The 20,462-nt window shown below is 55.0% G+C and overlaps 7 protein-coding genes across 7 annotated transcripts; 1 reads left to right on the plus strand and 6 right to left on the minus strand.

Annotated features, from left to right (window-relative positions):
- Window positions 1–149: 149 nt before the first annotated feature.
- ACO1O0_007932 (arylsulfotransferase family protein) lies at window positions 150–1,997 on the plus strand (the record flags this gene model as incomplete). The annotated part of the gene is made up of 1 exon (XM_083197298.1): window positions 150–1,997. The coding sequence occupies one exon, from the start codon at window positions 150–152 to the stop codon at window positions 1,995–1,997; it is 1,848 nt and encodes a 615-aa protein (XP_083046766.1).
- A 457-nt stretch (window positions 1,998–2,454) lies between these two features.
- Window positions 2,455–3,551, minus strand: ACO1O0_007933 (uncharacterized protein; the record flags this gene model as incomplete). The annotated part of the gene is made up of 2 exons (XM_083197299.1): window positions 2,455–2,731; window positions 2,833–3,551. The coding sequence occupies 2 exons, from the start codon at window positions 3,549–3,551 to the stop codon at window positions 2,455–2,457; spliced, it is 996 nt and encodes a 331-aa protein (XP_083046767.1).
- Window positions 3,552–4,114: 563 nt separating this feature from the next.
- ACO1O0_007934 (major facilitator superfamily domain-containing protein) lies at window positions 4,115–5,797 on the minus strand (the record flags this gene model as incomplete). The annotated part of the gene is made up of 3 exons (XM_083197300.1): window positions 4,115–4,461; window positions 4,517–4,700; window positions 4,793–5,797. The coding sequence occupies 3 exons, from the start codon at window positions 5,795–5,797 to the stop codon at window positions 4,115–4,117; spliced, it is 1,536 nt and encodes a 511-aa protein (XP_083046768.1).
- A 1,234-nt stretch (window positions 5,798–7,031) lies between these two features.
- On the minus strand, window positions 7,032–11,220 carry ACO1O0_007935 (uncharacterized protein; the record flags this gene model as incomplete). The annotated part of the gene is made up of 8 exons (XM_083197301.1): window positions 7,032–7,437; window positions 7,495–8,677; window positions 8,726–8,974; window positions 9,020–9,258; window positions 9,321–9,507; window positions 9,563–9,894; window positions 9,947–10,499; window positions 10,557–11,220. The coding sequence occupies 8 exons, from the start codon at window positions 11,218–11,220 to the stop codon at window positions 7,032–7,034; spliced, it is 3,813 nt and encodes a 1,270-aa protein (XP_083046769.1).
- Window positions 11,221–12,228: 1,008 nt separating this feature from the next.
- Window positions 12,229–13,208, minus strand: ACO1O0_007936 (histidine phosphatase superfamily; the record flags this gene model as incomplete). The annotated part of the gene is made up of 2 exons (XM_083197302.1): window positions 12,229–12,834; window positions 12,891–13,208. The coding sequence occupies 2 exons, from the start codon at window positions 13,206–13,208 to the stop codon at window positions 12,229–12,231; spliced, it is 924 nt and encodes a 307-aa protein (XP_083046770.1).
- A 734-nt stretch (window positions 13,209–13,942) lies between these two features.
- On the minus strand, window positions 13,943–15,486 carry ACO1O0_007937 (uncharacterized protein; the record flags this gene model as incomplete). The annotated part of the gene is made up of 2 exons (XM_083197303.1): window positions 13,943–15,148; window positions 15,202–15,486. 2 exons carry the CDS (start codon window positions 15,484–15,486, stop codon window positions 13,943–13,945), a joined length of 1,491 nt encoding a protein of 496 aa, XP_083046771.1.
- Window positions 15,487–16,621: 1,135 nt separating this feature from the next.
- Window positions 16,622–17,407, minus strand: ACO1O0_007938 (lytic polysaccharide monooxygenase auxiliary activity family 9 protein; the record flags this gene model as incomplete). Its single annotated transcript, XM_083197304.1, has 1 exon — window positions 16,622–17,407. One exon carries the CDS (start codon window positions 17,405–17,407, stop codon window positions 16,622–16,624), a length of 786 nt encoding a protein of 261 aa, XP_083046772.1.
- Between the last annotated feature and the right edge of the window lie 3,055 nt (window positions 17,408–20,462).

The raw sequence follows: 20,462 nt of genomic DNA on the forward strand, positions 1-20,462 counted from the left end.
AACGCCATGCCTCCTCCTCCTCTCCCTCCCTCCATCTTCACCATCCTCTCCTCACCCTCCTCTCCTCATCCTCCCCCTTCGCGCCGCATGACGTCCCAGGCGCATCTCCACCGACGGCATTCCCCCAACCCCACACCGTCGTCGGCACCATGAGGCTCGCTCCCCTCCTCATCACCCTGGCCGCCCTCGCCTTCCAGGAGTGCGCCGCTGGCTTTGCCGATGTCTTCAGCTCCCAGCATCTCTACGACTGGGGATGGTATGGGCTGTACCCCAGCGTCGGCTTCCGCTCTTTCAGCGCCAGGGTTCCCCATCTCAACTTCCTCAAGTGGGACGAGAGGTGTATGAACGGCTACTACTTTGTCTCCCCCAAGGGCCGCCTGGTTGACAACCCCGGGCCCTACATCATCGACGGCCGTGGCAACCTCGTCTGGTCCGGCGCCCACTTCGGCCCCGTCGCCGACTTCCAGCCGCAGACTTACAAGGGCAAGCAGTACCTGACCTTTTGGAAGAACACGGATGGCCTGACTATGGGCTGGGGCCGCGGTAGGCACATCATGCTCGATGAGAATTACGAGGTCTACAAGGAGGTCCACCCCGTCGGGGAGGGCATGATGGGGGATCTCCACGAGTTCCATATCACCAGCGACGACACGGCCCTCCTGACCCTCTACATGCCTCGCACCTGGGACCTGAGCTCCATTGGTGGACCCAAGGACGGTTGGATCATGGACAGCTATTTCCAGGAAATTGACATTGAAACGGGCAAGCTGCTTTTTGAATGGCATGCCAGCGACCACATCCCTCTTGAGGATACGATCCGCTACTACGCTGGTAGAGACACGGGCCTGACTCCCGAGAGGGGCTTTGACTACTTCCACATTAACAGCATGGACAAGGACAAGGACGGAAACTACGTTATCTCAGGCCGTCACACACATACCATCCATGGCATTGGCCCCGATGGTTCGGTGCTCTGGACCCTCGGCGGCAAGAGCAACCAGTTCGAGGACCTTTCCGACGGCCGTGCCACCGATTTTGCTTATCAGCACCACATCCGCATCAACGATGACAATGTAGTCACCATGTTTGACAACGCCAAGTCGGAGCGCGCGGGCCCCGCACTGCCCGTTGACTACAGCCGCGGCCTCATTATTCAGCTCGACCTCGACAAGCTTACAGCCGAACTGCTGCACGAGATCCACGACCCGGACCACCCCAAGCACGCCGACTCACAGGGCTCCGCCCAGCTGTGGGACAACGGCCGTTCCATGCTGGTCGACTTTGGCTTCTACCCGGCCTTCACCGAGTTCGATGCCGAGACCAACGAGGTGCTCTGCGACGTCCACTTCGGCCCCTCGCTGCTCTTCCCCCTTGGCTTCATCGGCAGCTATCGTGCCTTCAAGGGCGGCTGGGCCGGCAAACCTATCCTCCGGCCCCACTCGTTCCTGAGCCCGGCCCAGGATGCCTTCTACGTGAGCTGGAACGGTGCCACAGAAGTTGACAAGTGGATTCTCCAGGGCGCCGATTGGGATGCTCTGGAAAGTGGAGATTGGGTCGACCTGGTTGCCAGGGACCGAGAGGGTCGCTTCGAGACGGCTTTTGAGATTGACGACAGCATGCCCGCATATGTCCGCGCTGCCGCTGTTGACAGCAACGGTTCCGTGCTCATGCATTCGCAGACCATCAGTCGGGCACTGGGCAACGGCCCACCGCCGGAACCCGTCGACATCATCTTCGCGTGGCTGTCCTGGGCCGCGAAATGGGGGTTCATCGGTCTCATGCTGTGGGCGTGGGACTGGTGCCGCCCGATGCGTTCGCGCCTCTGGCGCATCGTCGTCAAGCTGTGGCATGTTGCCAGGCCTTCGTTCCGTCGCGTCTGCTGCTTCTGCCTGCCGGGACGGTCGAAGGGCGTCCTAGGCTTGCCCCGGTGGCGGAGAACAGGCAAGCAGCATGAGCTGCAGCCGCTGTACGACAGTGATGAGCATGATGATCCTTGAAGCGGTGATTCTGTAGTACTTGGGACACACTGTTATTTGCAAATTCTATACCCTCTGTATTGTCACGGAGCAGCCTTATCATCCTGGTTCAAATCTACGGCGCGGCGCGTTCAGGATGGGACGGTATATAGGTACCTACATGCGCTCTACACGCCCTAGCGATCTTTGGTTGGTCAGCATAACTGGCTTTTTGATGGGATCACAAGATGTCATATGGCATCTGGCGTCAAGATACGCGTATATAATGGAGATAATTATTTTTGATGCCCTCGGGGTCTGAAATGGCCTCGTCCAAATATATCTTCACTTCTCGTGATTCATCTTGTCACACCCCGAAGGGCATATCACGGAGTCCGCAAGTCGCAGAGGGAGCAAAGACAGCGACACGACGCCAGCGTGAAACCGATAAAAGACGCAAGTGAAGAAGTCCCATGGTTCATCATTATTCATTACTTCATTACTCCTCAGCCTGCACGAGGAGCCCATCCACAACCTTGAGCTTCCCGCCCTGGCGGTCCGCCTCCTTCTGCGCCTCCCTCTCGCGCGTGGCCCTGGCCTCGTCGGCCGTGTTGAGCACAAAGTCGTGCTTGAGCACCTTTGTCCCCGGTGGCACGCCGTGCTTCTCGGCCAGCCCCGGGAAGTCGTCGATGCTGTGTAGGTTGACAATGAGGGACTCCTTGACGCCGAAGACGGCGTCCGAGGTCTCGTACGGGTCGCCGCGGAGGTACAGTGCTCTATGCAACATGTCAGCCTGATTAAACTACAGCCAAGGTAAACTCGTCGAAGGGAAAAAAAAACAAAAAAAAACAAAAAAAAACAAAAAGGGAGGTCGTACGTGATGAGGCGGTCGAAGCCCTCCTTCTTGAACATAAAGTGCATGTGACTCGGCCGGTACGGATGGCGGTTCAGCCTGCCCAGGAGCTTCCCCACAGGCCCATCGTGGGGGATGGGGTACGGCACGGGGACGATGGCGTTGAAGCAGATCATGCCCTCGGCGTCGGTTCGGAGGACGGCGCGCCCGTCGGGCGACGAGCGGTCCGCGTACTGCACGTCGTAGAAGCCCTTGGAGTCAGTCTCCCAGACGTCGACGTCGACGCCCGGGACGGGCCGGCCCTGGGTGTCCCGGACGGAGCAGACGGCGAAGAGCGGCTCACCGTCCGGGTCGTGCGAGATGGTGGACCCGGAGCTCACGAGCTGGGCGTCCTGGGTGTGGAAGGGCCCCAGGACGGTGCCCTCGGTGGAGCCGGCGAGCTTGGGGTGGTCGATGGCGTCGACGAGGAGCGACAGGCCCAGGACGTCGGACAGCAGGATGAACTCGTGGCGGACGTCGGAGCTGATCTTGCCGACGTCGACGAGGAAGGCGATGGCGGCCTCCCACTCGGGGATGCTGAGGCGCGTCTCGCGGGCAAAGTCGTGCAGGTGGTTGACCAGGCGCTCGAGGAGGAACTTCATGCGGGGGTCCTGGCAGCGCGAGTTGATGGCGTGGACATTTTCGGTGATGTTGTCCATGGTCAGGTCCTTCATGGGAGGGACGTCTGGCGGCGTGTGATCCATTGTGAATTTGTGCTGTGCGGTTGGTATGTTGGAGTTGCTCAAGCTGGACATGTTTGAACCTGAGACGACTCCTGATGGGCGTCGTCGACCTCATGCCATCATCCCGATGACCCCACGACAGCTCATCGGCATGCCGGTCGAGGAGGTGGAGTGCCTGACAGAAAACTGTAGGGACTTGAATGGCCAAGCATGTATCTAGTCTGTGCTGCTTATTCTGTCACCCGTGGCGGATAAGATGATTGCCGGCCCCATGCCCCGATGGGGTATTAGCCATGTCATGGCCATCGGATGCAGGGTTTACTGGCGGTGTAGCAAATGATTTTACTAGGCACTACTGCTGTGTATGCGGGCGAAAATTTCCATCTTCACCGAAGGCCAAGATGAGGACGAGCAGGCATGGGCTCAGAGTTGGGGTAGGGTTAGGGTTTCATGTCGAATCTCGTCACTACTCGGGCGTCTATCTAACTTACACCCGTTTCGCATCCAACTATTATATACTGCATACAGCCAATCCCCATGCCACGCCACAACCCCTTTGTCCCGTATAGCATTAATACCTATTATTAGTAGACGTACCGGAAACCCGCACCGCGCTGGTCGACGGTCGCCTCGACGGGGTCCTTGAGCCCGGCCTCGCCCGAGGCCATCTGCTCCTGCTCGGCGCGCTCGAGCTTCTTGTTCTCCCACTTGTGGATGAAGCGCAGGGCGATGGCTAGGGCCGCCACCATGAGGCAGACGACCGAGTTGGTGCTGCCGCCGGGGACGTACTGCGGGCCCGTCGACGCTGGGTACATGTACGAGCCGTAGATGGTAGCCGTGTTGCCAATCATGTTGGCGATGGCGATGGACGACGATCGCTTGACGAGCGGCCGCGGGAACGAGTTGGCCACCCACGAGACGATGATCTGGTCTGGAAAGATGATGGTCAGCACCTGTATATTGTCATGGCGCAATGGTCGACTTACACGCTGAGACGGCGCCCATGGGCATGAGGAACATGGCAAAGTAGCGCGCGCCAGTGACGCTCGTGCCCGTGGCAATGGCGTTGCCCACGGCCGCCAGGAGCATGAGGGCGGCAATGTGGATGGAGCGGTCCTTGGTCTTGGCCGAGCTGAGGGTCACGCAGACTGAGATGAGGAACGTGGCGAACTGTTTTAGCACGGAATTTTGTCAGTCATCACGCACCACTCCTTCAGGGGTAGATCAAACAGAACAGGGCAGAAAAACAAGGACAAACTCACCCAGCACGGCGCCGTCAGCCACAGCGTGACAATCTTGCCGTAGCCCAGCGTGCCGACAATGGTGGGGAAGAAGTACTGGAAGCTCTGGGACAGCAGGCTGACGTGCTGCATGAGGACGAAGATGTACAGGCGGTAGTCCTTGAGGGCGAGCTTGACGCCGTCCAGCACGGAGGCGTCCTTGTACGTGTCGACCTCGCTAAAGTCCTCGAGCAGGCGCCACGACGCAAAGGCCTGCTCCTCGGCGTCGAGCCAGGTCGTCGTGTGCGGGTAGTTGGGCAGGATGAAGCCGGCCACGATGGAAAAGGCGACGGCGATGACGCCCTCGATGATGAACAGCCAGCGCCAGCCGGCGATGCCCAGGTCGCCCTCGAGGTTGCCCAGGATGGCGGCGCCCAGGAGGCCGCCAAACATGTTGGCCAGGGCGTTGCCGGCGTACAGCCAGGCGATGCGGCGCGTGAGCTCGGCGCGCGTGTACCACGAGCTCATCAGGAAGACGGCGCCGGGGAAGAAGGGCGCCTCGACGAAACCCAGGAAGAAGCGCACGACGACCAGGTCGGTGAACTTGTGGGTGGCGGCGTTGCAGGTGGACACGACCCCCCACAGGCAGCACGAGGCGGCCAGGTAGATGGAGGGCCGGACGCGGGTGAGGAGCAGGTTGGAGGGCAGCTGCATGAGCAGGTAGCCGACGAAGAAGATGCTGGTGGCCAGGTTGAAGTCGGTGCCCGTCATGCCGAGGTCCTCCTCGAGGGTGCCCTGGCGCGCCTGGGCCAGGTTGGAGCGGTCGAGGAAGTTGAGCAGGTACATGATGACGAGGGTGGGCATGAGGCGCAGATCGACCTTGCGCAGCAGCTTGCTCTCGTAGTCACGGCGCCATTCCTCGCCCTGGCTGGTGAAGCGGTCGGCCCAGGCCTGAGGGTTGGGCTCGACGGCCAGCGACGAGTTGGGCGTCTTGTCCACGGGGCCTGCCACCTCCTTCTCCTCGAGGTCTACCTTTTCCATGGTCATCGTGGGCAGTTGGGCGCCGTCTAGAACTGGGTCGGTTCGGTCCAAGTTCAATTTGCTGTTGTGAGGACGGTGGATGAGGAGAGACAACGCGGGGGGAGGGCAGGGCAGGGGCCCTTGATATAATAAGCTACGAGTACATGGTGTTGCATGGTAGTAAGTAGCACGGATACCTATATGATACGGACAAGAGCGAGACGGCCGAGATGGGCGTGAGACAGTCTCTGGCGTCGGCGTGACGACCTCTTCCCCGCCCCTCGCAGCTCCAACTCCCAGCCAAAACCGGCCTCCAGGCGTTGGGACGGTACTAGTCCAGGGTCTTGGCACCGTAGCGTGTTGGAGCAACGGGGACAGATGGGGGGCAAATGGGGACAGATGGGGGACAAACGGGGACAATCAGACAATGGGGGAGTCTGGGGCCGCGGAGGAGCAGCGGAGCAGCGGAGGAAACGCCGATCGGGGGTTGGCCGTTGCCCAGGCTGCCCAGCCTCTCCCATGGCCCTTCTTGTCGTATTACCCTGCGCCCCCGCATTCTCGTTTTGGGGTCAAATCTGATAAATCCCACAGTCTCGGCATCTCGTCTTGGCCTGGCACTCATGGAGTCATACTCATCACCATGGCCATGTCATGCCATCGGCCCATCATCGCCATGGACCCAATGCCACGGTCATGGATCGATCCCGTGCCATGTGCTCAGTCCCGACCGTAGGAGAGCCTCACCACTCCATCCGACTGCATTACTATTATTAATACCTATGCTCTAGCACTGCTGGTGTGTGTAGCCACGCGCTCGATGGGTACATAGTATTTCTCCATCGCAGCTCGGCCCAACATGGACCAGCTTTACCGACATAACCGGCTCCAACTGCCGCCCTGAATCCCACCCACCGTGACCCACGGCTCCCGGTCTCCCATCCCCGGCCCCATCCTGCTCGTACTCTATTATCCAGTAGAATCCCAGTGGCGTCATGGTAATCGATTGGCAAATTGTTGCTGGCGGTCTGGGGCCCAGGCCCGGGGCCTCACCCTTAGTGGTCCATGTGATAAGGACAAAACCCGTTGGACCTTCGTCGGCCCGTTCACCGAACCCTCGCCGCCGGGCCACGGCCAGTCTTAGCATTCACTCCGTACTTTAGGTAATTTAGGCAGTTTAGGTAATTAGGTATCGGTAGTCTGTACGGGTAGACTGTGACCCTCCGCTAACCCGCTAACCGGGGCATCCAAGTGGGACGGCCAACTAATAGGTGCTCTCCATCACCTCCTCCACATGTCGCAACACCCGGGGATACACATCCTCGTACGCCGTCGCTCCCATCCACGCATCCAGATGGCCCTTGCCGCCAAACACCTCGCGCTGGTACCACTGCCTCCCGTGTGCGTGGCACAGAGTCGTGTACGATATGTCCGTGTTCTCCGCCGTGAAGACCATGTTTCCCGTGCCGGACAGGAACAGAATGGGGATCCCCCTGAGCCGTTCCATGTTCTCCGGCGTTACGAGATTGGTGCTGGCAGGCTTGTTGCCGGTTACTCGCTCGAGGCGCCCGGCGTTCATAAGCCAGCCGAGTGATCGCATCGACGTGCCGCCAATGAACTTCTCGAGGTGTCGGTGCGTCTCCTCGTTGAGATTCTCATGCGTCCACAGTCTGCAAGTCTCCAGTTAGCACCTCCGTTGCAAGACAATCGACAACCATCGTACTCACCGGCCAAATACGAGCGAGCTCCTGTGGCAGACGACCGACCGGCACGTCTCGCGTGCTGAGCCAGCGGGATACAGGCGCAGCACCTGGTTGACGACTCGCTGCACGTATGTGTCGTCCCGACTGCTGCTGCAATCCCACCACGGGCTGATGAGCCTGCTGTACAGCTGCGTGGGGAATCCCGACAGCAGCTGGTTGACTTTGCCAAACTTGGGGTTCATGAAAACCATCGACGCCGTGATACCGCGTATCCACTCGCCGGGAATCGTACCGTCCAGCAGGCCGCACGAGAGAGCCAGCGACCCTGCGCAGTGCGCAATTATATATACCTTTGGGGGAGGATTCTCCTGGGTTCGCGCACCCTCGCGATTCCGGACTTCAGCCAGGGCGGCGTGAATGTCTAGCCGTGCATCGTACGTAGTGTGTCCGTCGTGCGCCACAGCTGTCCGCCCGACTCTGTGTGTGAGGCAGTAGGATCTATACCCGGCCTCCCGGAAGTACGTGATGGCGTTCTTCTTGATAGTGGGAAGGGCAAACATGGTATGGTCGACGGCCGCGCCGGGGATGAAAAGAATGACGGGAGCCGTTGACATGACCTCTTCTCCGTTCTTCAGCGGATTCCACAAGAGCATCCTTGTCTCGACTCCGTCCGTCGCTACTAGCCGTATGGCCTGAGATGGGGTCGTCACTTTGAAGCAACCGCCAGTTTCCCCAGAGTTCGGCCACTGGAGACGGCCCATGGTTGATAAGAACGGGACAGCAAGCTGTTTGGCGAAATAGGACAGGAACTTGGTGGCGGACCCTAGTCTTGCCAGAGTAGAGCGGCCAGTTGTGTTGAACGTCTTCATTTGCTGTTTGAAATCCGAGGGCTGAACACGTAGCGTTCCTCGACCGACCACTTTGCCGCCATCTTCCGCGATCTTGACGTACAATGTGGCAGTCTGTCTCCAGATCTCCGATGGATTCAAGAAAGCGGCCGTATTGACAATCTTGTACCCATCAAAGAACAGCTTGCGGCCACTAGGAGACGTCATTTCAAACTTGTACACGAGGTTGGCCGTGTCGGGCTCTCGCCAATCCTGACTGAAGAGCTGAAAGGTCCCGCGATGGACGACGAAGATCCCACCAAGTGATGACGAGCTAAACGTTCCGGTAAGATTGGCGGGATGGAGATTGTCGTAGACAACTGCCGAGTGTCAGAATGCTTCACATACGTGGCTTTCATCATACTTACGTTCTGAAGTGTCCCAAGACTTCACGTTGAGAAAGAAACGGGCAGACTCGCCGCGGCTACGGGCAAGCTCTGTCGCCATATCAAAGTCATCAACGTTGTCTCCGACATGGATGAATCCAGTCATGACTTCTGCAAATTCCACGCCCGGGTTTTGGTTGGCATTTGATTTGACAATCTTTTCCATCAGGGCAGCCATGGGTTTGTCTCTGGGAAGGGAAAACGCTGGGCTCCCAAACGTATCTAGGAGGCCTGCAGAATGTCAGCAATTTCTCCAGGTGGGATGGTGATACTGACCATTCTTGGTTCCATAGTCTATCTCGATCCCGAACTTTTGAGCAACGAGCTCGGCTGAGCGTTCGGCAAGCGCTGTGATGGTGGCAAATGGATTCACTCCCACCGCAGCCGGGACCATGGACCCGTCGCATACTACCAGGCCTGGATACGTCTCGGCTCCATTGCCCGTGAAGACCTCGCCCATGTGGTTGGTCACGCCCTTCTTTCCAGTGCCGTCGGCACTTATCCGGGCCCCCCCTCTGTTCAAAGCAAATTAGACTCTTGGTAACTATCTGGAAACATATCTTTTGGGAGCTCTCACATTGGATGGACCGTAATCTCCTGTGACCCGAGAAGAGTCCACGCCGGGTTAGCGATGAAGTTACCGCCGACAGCAGCCGTCATCTTCTCCAGGTACTCGTGAATACGCGACACGGAATCTGATCTACCGACGCCTGAGTAGGTGAGGACGGGCTTATCGCCTCTTAGAGACAAGTTGCCTTGACTGCCTTTGATTTCGGTGAGCATGGAAACTCAATGTCGGGAATGTACTCAGATACTTACTGTCATGAGACATGATGAGATACACCGCCGTCCTTGCGACGCTACCTTGGGGGAAATGAGGGCCAAAGATTTTGCTGCCAAGTCGCGATACCCTTTTGGTAGCTGCCTTCCTGGCTTTATAGACCGGCCGCTGTGGGTCAGGCAAGAGCTCGAGCATTGGAATCATAAACGGACTCAGGGCATATGGGACAGCGCAGTCCTCGACAACAAATCCCTCCAGTGGATTCTCTTGCTCGCGCAGGTCAAGGACAGATGTGATGCATGGGCCAACTGGACGATCTGAGGATGGAGAAGGACGAGCTAGACAGTTCGCATCGTCGTCAGTGTTGTAACTAGTTATGCTGTTAGTTCAAAGCTGATGTCGACTCATCGAGAGTCACTCACCCGAACCCGAGCATATCTCCGTTTCCACTCATCTCTGTGCCAATATCGTCACTCATCTCTAGTCCAAACTGCCTGCTGCGAAGCAGGATCTCCGTGGTCCCAAGGCTTCCGGCGCCGAAGAAGACAAGCTTCTTGGCGTGAACCCACATTAGATCGTCGTAGAAGCTCTTGAATTGGTCCCGTTTTCCACCGTACCATGAGAAGTAGATAATGTAGCCCTCTCTTCCCGGTGCCTTGGTGACATACCGCACTTCACACTCACAGAACATTTCTGCTCCCCAGTTCCATGCGTCGCTGAGGTAGTTGACAAGAGTCGTGGACTTGCTTCCATCGTTGATGCCTGTTGCGTCCATGCCGGTCAGGGACGAGGCTCGCATGGAGACGCCTGTACTGTTGGGTCCATCCTGAAATCTTGTGGTCTGCTTGACTCTGTAGAACTTGTCACCTTGGCCCATGAGATTGGCCTGCTTCTGGAGTAGATTGGCCTTCTTTAGATTAGGAAACGTCGCGGGGTACTCGGCCGGCTCTAGGACCTCAATAGCTCGGTCATAATCTAGCCAAAACGTCAGCACCATATTTCAAGACTAACCTCCAACTCGAGGCAACTTACATTTTCTCCAATTCGCGGCTCCCCTGAGTTCTTGAGGCCACACGCTCATCTCCAGCACGGCCGGGGTCGCCTCCAAAAACACATTGGCATTGACCAGGCTCGTCCCGCCCAGGCCATTGCCCGTGTACACATTCTGCCCATCTCCAGCAGTGAAGTGGTAGAGGCCCGTGGGGTTCCCGCCACCGACCAGCTTCCCAGGGATGCTCCTCCTGTCGCCCGGTGCGAACTGCCCGCTGATGCGTATCTCCTTAGCCGCCTCGTCGAGCTTCTCTGGGTATTCGCCGGGCCAGCGCTCCTTTCCACGCTCAAGGACGCAGACGCTCTGACGCCCCCGTGCCATGCGGCTTGCGGCTACACCGCCGCCGTAGCCCGTCCCAATGACGACGACATCGTAGGAGTCTCGCATCATTTCCACTGGCAGAGAGATTCTAGGGAAGCGACCATAGGACTGCCTCTGAGGCTTTTGGGTCTTCTCGGTGGAGGGAGCCGTGGGATGGCCGTTGTCATGTCCAGCAATCGTGTCCGATTTGAAGAAAGGATTGTGGTCATCCTCGTGGAGAGTTGTATCATTGTAAGTGAGTGGAGTTCGGTCCGTGTCAATATCATGACCATTCAACCCAAGGACTTGCGACTCCCCGTTCGTGGCTCCTTTGAGATCACTCATGGCTGTCTCCGGCCAACTGATGAATAGGGTAAGGAATATTAATAGGTAATATGGGTATTGATAAAGTGACTGCAAAGGAGGGCAAAGGAGGGCAAAGAAGAGAATAGGAGCGAGCGATTAAAGCGGAATGTTGGCAGTTTGTGAAGCAGAATGAATAAGGTAACGACGATATTTTGGGGATATGTTATGAAGTATGGAGACAAGCAAGAATCGAAGATGGGTAGACGGCTGGATGCTTTGGTGTGAGTGGTGTCGCATCAGTACATGTACATTCCTTCCCCAGCATGAGAGAAAGAGCCGGCCTCGTCACAAACCGCAAGCGGCTCAGCCAGGCCGCACCTGCTTTATGATGACGGCGTCTGACTCAACATGCTCTTACGATATCACATGCCGTCAATTCTCCTGTCTTCTTTTCCTGGGGGACGGGAGGCTGCGTCGTAAATTCCATTGACGAGTTTCGTGTTGGCAGGTGGCCCCCAGTCCAATGACCCCAATGAGTGCAATCGCCGGCTGCGCCGCAATTGACGAAGCAATCGACGCCCTGGGCAACCACCTCTTGGGTCGCCAGAATTATTGGCTGGATTTGCCTGTCGCGAGTTTCCCAAGCGGGCAGCACCATGCGAGAGCTCCTCCGAGCACACCACCACCTTCTGACCACTCTGTGTTCAGCCGCATGAGGCACAACCCACCCACAGGAGAGTAAGCTTACCTAGTACGTACTACCCGGGTACTTCACCATCACACCGTCACACGGCAGATCCCAGATACTACCCTGTCCGACAGCTCAGCCCTACGGGTTCCGTTATTGACATCAAACACCCCCAGCGTGGCCTCAGCCAGCCAATAGCCCTGCTCGGTTATGCCGGTTCTCGACCCTGCATGTCATTGAGACCCTTTCACAGGCAGCCGGATACCCACGGCTGTCCCGACCATGTTAACATGTCTCTTGAGAGGCCGCCTAGGTCGTCATTTGTCTAATGATGGCTTTTCAAGCTGCGTGCTTCGAATTTATGATAAGACGCCTCCTGCACTCAGCCTCTCGCCCTTGACCAGAAGGGCTATCGATGAACCCTCCCGTACCCTAAAGTCTCTCGCCCTGCACACGGCCAGTATAGCACGAATCGCATACGAGTGCACCGTCAGCGACAAAAACTCATTCGTGTCGCTCTCAAAGATGTCCTCGAGCGCGCCCTGCTTCCTCGCCACGTGTTCCTCGTCCGTCTCCTCCCTGTCCAACCTGCACAGCTGATCCTCCTCCGGGAACCCGTCCTCCATCACGAACCCCTTGTCGCCCCAGTTCTCCACGATCCACGTCCGCGTCCGCCGCTTGTCGCACGTGTGCATGGTCCAACGCTCGCGCAGCGCCTCCTTGACCGTGACAGGCCCGAGGGGCTTCCCGCTGGCCGCCATGAGCGGGCCAAAGACGAGAGATGCCGTCTGCAGGCAGCGCGCGAGGGGGCTGCAGTAGTGGGACTGGGGAAGTGGCGCCTTGTGCCGTGCGACGAGGTCGGTCCAGAAGGAGCTGAGGTCGCTGGCCTGCTGTACCCCCTCATCGGCGAGGAATGAGTCGAACCAGGTGGTGACGCCGTCGCCATCCTTGAGCGACCAGTTGCTCTGAACGCGTCAGCTGGAGCTCGGGGGACAGACTAGCATTTCGCAGGGCAACGTACATTCCACTCATCGTTGCCGACCTCGACGTGCTTCTTGTTATGGAATCCCACCCCGTGACGGGTCAGGTAGAGCACCTTGTAGGAAATGTTGCGCGGTGACTCGTCGTTTAGATACCTAACGTAGCGGGCCAAGCGAGCCCAGTCCTCGAGCTCGAGCCCACCATCAGACTGGCCATCGGACTGGCCATCGGACGGATATGGGCGCGTCAGGAGGGCCAAGCTGGGTTGGGTGCTGATTTTGTCACTGGGGTGAGTCTGAAGTTCCGAGAGATCGCGGAACACGTCGGGCACAACCTCGAAACTCCATTTTCTCGCCATCGTTTGTGCTATAGCCGTAGCTGCGAGAGTCGGAATGTTGATGTTCAAAGTGGGGGGTTGCCTTGCTGGAGAGTGGAGGCCCAGCTGGCCAAGCCAGTGGCTGGCAGAAAAAGCGGGATGCCGCTATGATGCCTGTACTACTCCGTATATCAATATGCATACTCATATATTTGTATTCGCAGATGCATTTACGTAGTACGTGAACATATAATAGACGCCTAGTAGTGTCACATCATGTTTATATTTTATTAATCATACGCAGACATACTATGCCTATGGTTACTCAGTTCCTCGATTTTCATACTAGCCAAGTTCCAGCTGGCACAGTGTCAGCCCTCTGGGTCCATCACGTTTGTCCAGTTGTTGTGCTACACCAGCAAGCATTAGACAATGCCACAGACTACAACCAACGAGTTGATTAATTCTTGGGACTCCTGCCACCAGCCAGTGGTGACACAGCCCGCCCCCCTCTGTAGCGGCAAAAATCACCAAGTTAGAGGTGAAGGATGCCAAAACTTGTTTATTTTGTTTTTGGTTTACGAAGAATAACGCCATAATATGCATCCATCAGCCATAAAATTGCTGCCCTTTGACAAGAAATATAGGACAAGGAAATCCCGGCCGTTGAAGGCTCGCACTTTGGCCGTGGTCGATTGTGATGTCGAGCGCCCTTAAAGTTGAGTCAACAGAGCTGCTTGCTACATATAAATTGCAGACATCAGGTAGGTGGACAGTCATATATCCTGGATAAGCTTTAGCATCCGCCGGAACTTTTCTTCCTCACCCATATACCGATTTGGTGTTGCCATGAGCTTGCCAACTGCCGTCGCGACGTGTTCGGGGCGTGTCTCCGTCTCATCACATATCATGGCGCCCATGGGATAAGATAGCAGATCTGCCGGTATCCCCAGAACCTCGACTGCGCGATGATACGTGATGAAGTATTCCTTCAGAACTCTGGCCAAGACATGCTCCTTAAGGTAGCCAAGTAGGTTATACTTCAAGAACATGGAAGTGAGCCTCCGGGTCCTTGCGTTCTTAACGGCGGGATCCTCTTTCTGACCCTGCTCCTTGGGCCAGTAGAATTCCCTCAAAGTACCCATAATCTCGGTTCTTTCATCCTCCCTGAGATCTACCACCTGACTTTCACCTCGACCCAGTTCCAATGACGCCAAGAGAAAAGTCTGGTGCGTCTCTCCGCACAGGAAATCTCCCATCATCTCGTCAGTGACATACTCCACGTACTCATCCAATGACTGGGGGGTTTCCTTTGCCGGGACTCCAGCCCCAAGGGCCCTGGAGTCTCGGATGTCATCTAGGACGCACAGGACCGCGTTCCCGCGAGCCAGGACATCAATGTAGAGCTCATGACGGTCCTTCGTAGCAACGACGTTGGCGTAGCAAGCTAAGAGTCGAACGGCCTCATGCATTGCAGCACTGTGGTATCCTGCCCGCATCCATGTAAAAGCCCGGTGAGTTTCAGAGGTGACCTGCTCCACAGGGTAGTACAGACGCCGACGTAGCTCCTCGTCGGGCGTGGCTTGTAGGCGAGCACCGGACATGGCCATGTAGCTCGTGGTAAAATCATTGTAATCGTCGTAGACATCCAAAATCTCCCGTTTACACGGGTGGCTGTCTGGCACAAGGAATCGCAGAGCTCGTTTCCCAATGGCCGTCAGGACGCCAGCATCGGTGGCATGTGTTACGGGATGGCTAATGTGCCATGCTGGTGAGCCACCACGAGTGTCGCACTGGTCTATCCGATCGTCGATAATAATGGCGTTTGTTGTGGCCATATCAAAGGCGGCGGCCACTGTGTAGACGATCTGCATATGCGCCCGGGTCTGGTACTCTGGGGGCGTAATCCGTCGGTAGAAGTGGACAATGAGTTTGGGCGTCCAGACATCATTCCAACTCTGGTTCATTGACCCGCTGAAGACCTGATACTGGTGAGCTTTTCCATCCACACTTGCCCTCTGGGCGGCAGACTCACATGCTCCACCCATGTCTGGAGGACCTCGGAGAAGGTGGGATCGGTGATATGCGGCACGAGGGGCATCTTTGCCAGAAGACGATATGCATCCATGAATTCTCCATGGATCTCTTCAGAGATGGAGGGCTCAAAGATGTCATCATTTGAGCAGAATGCCGTCTTGTGCAGATGTTCAAAGGGCCATTTAAGTCCATCCACATCTACCGGTCCGTGGCTGTAGTAATTGGCCACGAATTTGCGCATGGCATTGACTCTTGGGTCCAGTGATTTCAAATATGGTTCCATGATTGAGAGAGTAATTGATTTTCAGAACTGTAGAAGCATAAGATAATGTTGTAGAGGAGGGTAGGGGAGTAAAGGTGAAAGGCTCGAAGTTGGGTTTGAAACTCGGGGCTTGTCAAAAATCGAATCAAGATGATGGTCGGACTGTGAATATATATGCGTGAGGAAATTATGCTGCTTCTCTGTTTTTCCTATCGTATGAAAAACCGTTCCATAGGGGCAGATGCATTCTTCTCTCACTGCCCAACCATTGCATCGTGTTGACCAGGGCGACACTCGTAAGGATCCGCTGCCATCTGCCACTATTGATTTCAGTAACACGTGTTGCCCTTTACGTCTAGATACAATGGCGTGTCTTAAGATGATTGGGTTAATCCAACGAGCCTTCAAGTATATCTCGGCGTGAACGAAGCTGAAAGGCGCGATGATCTTGCCTGCCAGTGAATTAGCAGACCTCTTGGCGAGCTGAGTCTCACATAGGTTGATGTAGCCGCGCGGCCTTAGTACGAAGAAGAGCGGAGTCTTCCGGGGTCTGCACTTACCGAAAAACAGTCTTGTCCTATTAGATATGCTACATTTATGATGTCTTTGCATTTTGCATATGCAGATGCATGTGACAGGTGACAGCGAAATGAACTACCATTGCAGCGAAGTTCGTCACATTGTGACAAAGCCGCGACCTCTGACCGGGGGGTCAGGTCGGCCGAGTCAGATGCATCTCAGTTGGTCAGTCAAGGCACAAAAGGCGTGCCAGCTAATAGAAAGAAAGGAAAATACTAGTGTAGAATGAACAGTGGTTTACACTTGGGAAAAGCCGAGTTTTGCTATTTGAATTGCAAAGTGCGACTAGTAGCATTCGGGAACTTCAACCAAGCAGATTGTTATTTTCATCAATTGCGCATTCCGATGACTGCATGAATTGGGCCTGCAATGGCTCTACAGTATGGCAATGCAAAATATATTCGAAGAATGTAAATCTGCGCATGTACGTTTCCTCCACCTTGTTCTGCTATATACGATTGTAGTCCCAGTTTAGAGGAGAGGTATATGCTTGCCATCATGATGACCTTTATAAACTCTCCTCTAACTCTTACCCCTCTTAACACCCCCGCTGAACCTCATAGACGGAGTCTTCCATCTAAGAAAACTCCCGAGGGTGCCTTCTGTCCTTGGCTGAAGCCGACGCACCGGTCCACAGCTTGGGGCCGGGAATCTCGTAGCTGTCAACATGGCCGTAGGGGTTGAACAGAATCCCAGGGTCGTTGGCCCTGTACAGCTGAGTGCCAGGGGTGCCAGCGGGAAGCTGGACCGTTCCGGAACCGGTCACCTCGATATTGAAGCACTGAGGGTAGTTCTGGGCGCCGTTAGGCTCACCAGCGCTGTGGACGCCGATGATCTCGTTACGGAAGACGTAGTTACCCGGGGCGAGGTTCTCGGGGACCGTGGTGGTCCAGGTGTTGTTGTTCTCGATGAGCTTGGTGGCGGCCCACTTCTGCGTGGGGATGTCGATGCCCTCCTCGTCAATCTTGACCCAGCTGAGGGAGTTCTTATCGGCGTTGGCACAGTCGCCGGAGCACTTGGCGATATAAGTGAAGACGGGGCCGATATGGGGCCAGGGGGTCCAAAGGAAGTCGATGACGCCGCCGGCGGGGATTGAGGCCGTGGCCTTACCGGGCCTAGAGTTGAAGTGGCAGTTGATGTCGGAGCTGCCATATGCGGAGGGGGCGATGTATTCGTTGTTGGGGTTCGCCGAGTACCATCCGGCAGTGTCGGGGTAAGGGTTCCCGGCCTGGTCATCCCAGTAGTAGCTGGAGAGGAAACCGGTGTTGACCTTGCCATCGGTGCGGAAGTAAGGGGCGGTGCCGTGCCCAAGGACCGAAGTGGCCAGGGGGGCCATGAAGGCCAGAGTGTTCTTGATTGTCATGGTGACAGTTGGCTTTTTTGGTCTCGTTCTTTGGTCTCTGGTAACTTGAGGATGTTGGGAGCGGGAGACTACATTCAATCCAGGGAGTAGCGGGCCTATTTGTAGTTTTGTAATCTGTATGGGAATTCTTTAAGAACGTATGGATACAACTTTTACAAGTCTGTCATGGGGGTATGAGACCTCTGTCCGAATGAGGAATCACTATTGCGGATCGGACCGCATCCCCCCCGCGCGATAGATCAAAGGCGGCCTTGCCATCCCGCACGGCAGACGCCGGCATGGGAATAAACGCGCATCCTCTCTGCCGGAGAGTGGTGGAAGAGACTGGAGTCAGAGACAGGGTACCCCACAAACGGGGGGGGGGGCACGTGTGGACTAGCGTTCTGTCTATATTAACTGCATCAACCTCAACGTTCCATTTGGGAGGTGGCAACGTATGCCGGGGATGGTGACGAGGGTCACTTTCACAACTCGCAACGTTACAAGCTTTGACATTATTCAAGATTTCGGACGTTTCGTTAATATGCTCATGTCGATACTCATTCTCTACTCGTCAGTCTAACGCAATTCACAGCGCAGACATCTCCAGCGGAGTCAAGGGTTTGTGCGATTTTACAAACATTGCGCTGGCGGAAATCGCGGGATCAGAGGCACCTGCTCTATCAGGTCAACGGAAACGTTGTCAAGAATATTTTCCAGCATGCTCTGGTGCGTCTTAGGATTAGAAACCTGATATGCCACGTCAAGTCTATGATAGACCGATTGGGGCTATAGATCGGCATTCTTGGTTAGATATAGATGACAATTCTGATTCCAAAAGGGAACACCTCCCTCATGGGCATAAGAGAACCCCGTTCCCAGTGGTCCTGATGGCCATTCCTGAGGCAAGCTGGAAAATCAAGATAGCGGATTCATTTGTCTGTTTGCTGGAAATGGGACTCAAGCTTCAGTGTGGCACATGCTCTTACACTAATGTCGTTGTACGTTACTCCCACTTTCTTGCTTTGAAATAGACCAATCAAGGACAATAAAACACATGAAACTTGCTGATAGTACTCGACAACATGCAGCAGGTCTCCTAGTGCATCATTTATGCGCTCCCACAACGACTCACATCTAGCTCCTCATCCCTCTCCCCAAGCTCATCCACACCCTCCGGAATTGCATCATGCTCAGTGGTCGCATTGTCACATCCTAGTTACACTAACAGAAGATAGGTTCCGTCTAATAGCGAGATATCATACGGTTTGTTTACTATAGACAAAGAGGGGCGCCCGTACGCTTACCGCTAAATAACATATATGGCACATTAGTCACGTTATCGGTGTTAGCGTCACTGATAGCGCTTATACTAGGGATGTGAGTCTATAGCCTCTTCTTTGGGTCCGCTGCTATTTGACTGCCGTCGAGCCCCAACGGAGACTATGCGCGGTTCTCAGGCTCCAGCCAAAAGGAGGGAACGGCGAAAGGAGGTAGGGGGACCATCGCAGGGCGCATGACCACTAAGCATAAATGCTCAGGCTTTCATTTACCTCCACGCTACCTTCTGTAAACACACATGCCTTCTGTTCCATTCAGTGCTGCAGGAGCTAATTGGCCCCATGTGGCTAAGCCGGTTGTTGTAGTGCATTCTTACTTAGACCAGAACTCTCCAGCGAAATGGTACATACGACCATACCCAGTGGAAAATACGGGATCCCGTCCGCTCTCCCAGAGTCAAGCCGCTGAGGGGCTGATTAGTAGTTGGGTCGGTGACGACCAGCGAATACCGGCTGTTGTATGTTTTTTGATCTTTTTTGTTATTGCGGGTTTAGGTGGAGCGAACTTATATAAGGTTTCCAGGTCTTCTATCCACCACATACGACCATACCTAGTGGAAAATACGGGATCCCGTCCGCTCTCCCAGAGTCAAGCCGCTAAGGGGCTGATTAGTAGTTGGGTCGGTGACGACCAGCGAATACCGGCTGTTGTATGTCTTTTTGCCCTTTTCTTTTGCTATAGTGGACCTTCGTGCGGTTGCTACTTGACCCTACCCTAGAGCTATCTACAATGCGTTGCTACTAGTGTTACGATGTGGTAAGAATATGTTATCGGCGATGTTGCCATATCAGATTTTCATAATGTGACTCATTGTGACCTTTCGGACCGCGATATATAGGTGGCTCTTGGGGTTTACTAATCTTTCTGATATAGGTCCTCTAACCTCTCTATATGCGGTGAAGAGCACTCCACGAGTTAAGACAGAAAAGCTTATACTATCTGAGTGGATTGATTAATATGTAGTAGAAGATGATTATATTCTAAACCACTGTGCATCAGGAGTTGACTTTCAGAGGTCCAGGAGAACCTTGTCATAAGTCTATTATAGATTGGCCCCCAACTATATAACTACTAATAATTGCAACCCGTCATGAGTTGAGATCAGTGTGAATACTAGCATTTAATCTATTTATACGGAGGTCGCTGTTAAAAGAAATGTCTGCTAAGACGCTAGGGGGTATGCTAGCGTAGCCCATAGGAATTTTCACACCATATTTACTAGGTGTAATTCTTCACCCTAACCTTCAATCCCCTCTAGTAGCTTCCCTTCTTTTTATCCTATAATACAACGATCGCAACGATACCGTATATAGATATCGCTACTAGGGCTTTTATGGTAGCTTTAAAGGCATTAGGAAACAAGGCTACTGCCGAAGTAGCAGAACTTACGGCGTTAAACCCTCGTATAATTAGCAGAATCTATGCTAGAGCTATCGCGGCTGGCTTTGATCCTCACCACCAGCCAACGAAGCAAACCCATGAAGAGATTAACTACTGAGCCTTATGCGCCATAATTAATATGGCCGTGAATGAATATACGCTGACTTCTCTGCCTCCCTCAAGAGTTATAGCATCGAGTTATCCGCCTCTACGATCTACCTTATGCTCAAAAAGGTCGGGGAGCGATACCATAGAATTTACACAGTACAATTCCCTATTATGCTCTAGCCTCATTCAGGGTATATGACTAGCGTCAGACATTTCTTTTAACAGCGACCTCCGTACGATGTTATGA

The sequence above is a fragment of the Amphichorda felina genome (genome assembly GCF_050947745.1).
Source record: "Amphichorda felina strain 45539 chromosome Unknown scaffold_8, whole genome shotgun sequence".
Taxonomy (NCBI): Eukaryota; Fungi; Ascomycota; class Sordariomycetes; order Hypocreales; family Bionectriaceae; genus Amphichorda; species Amphichorda felina.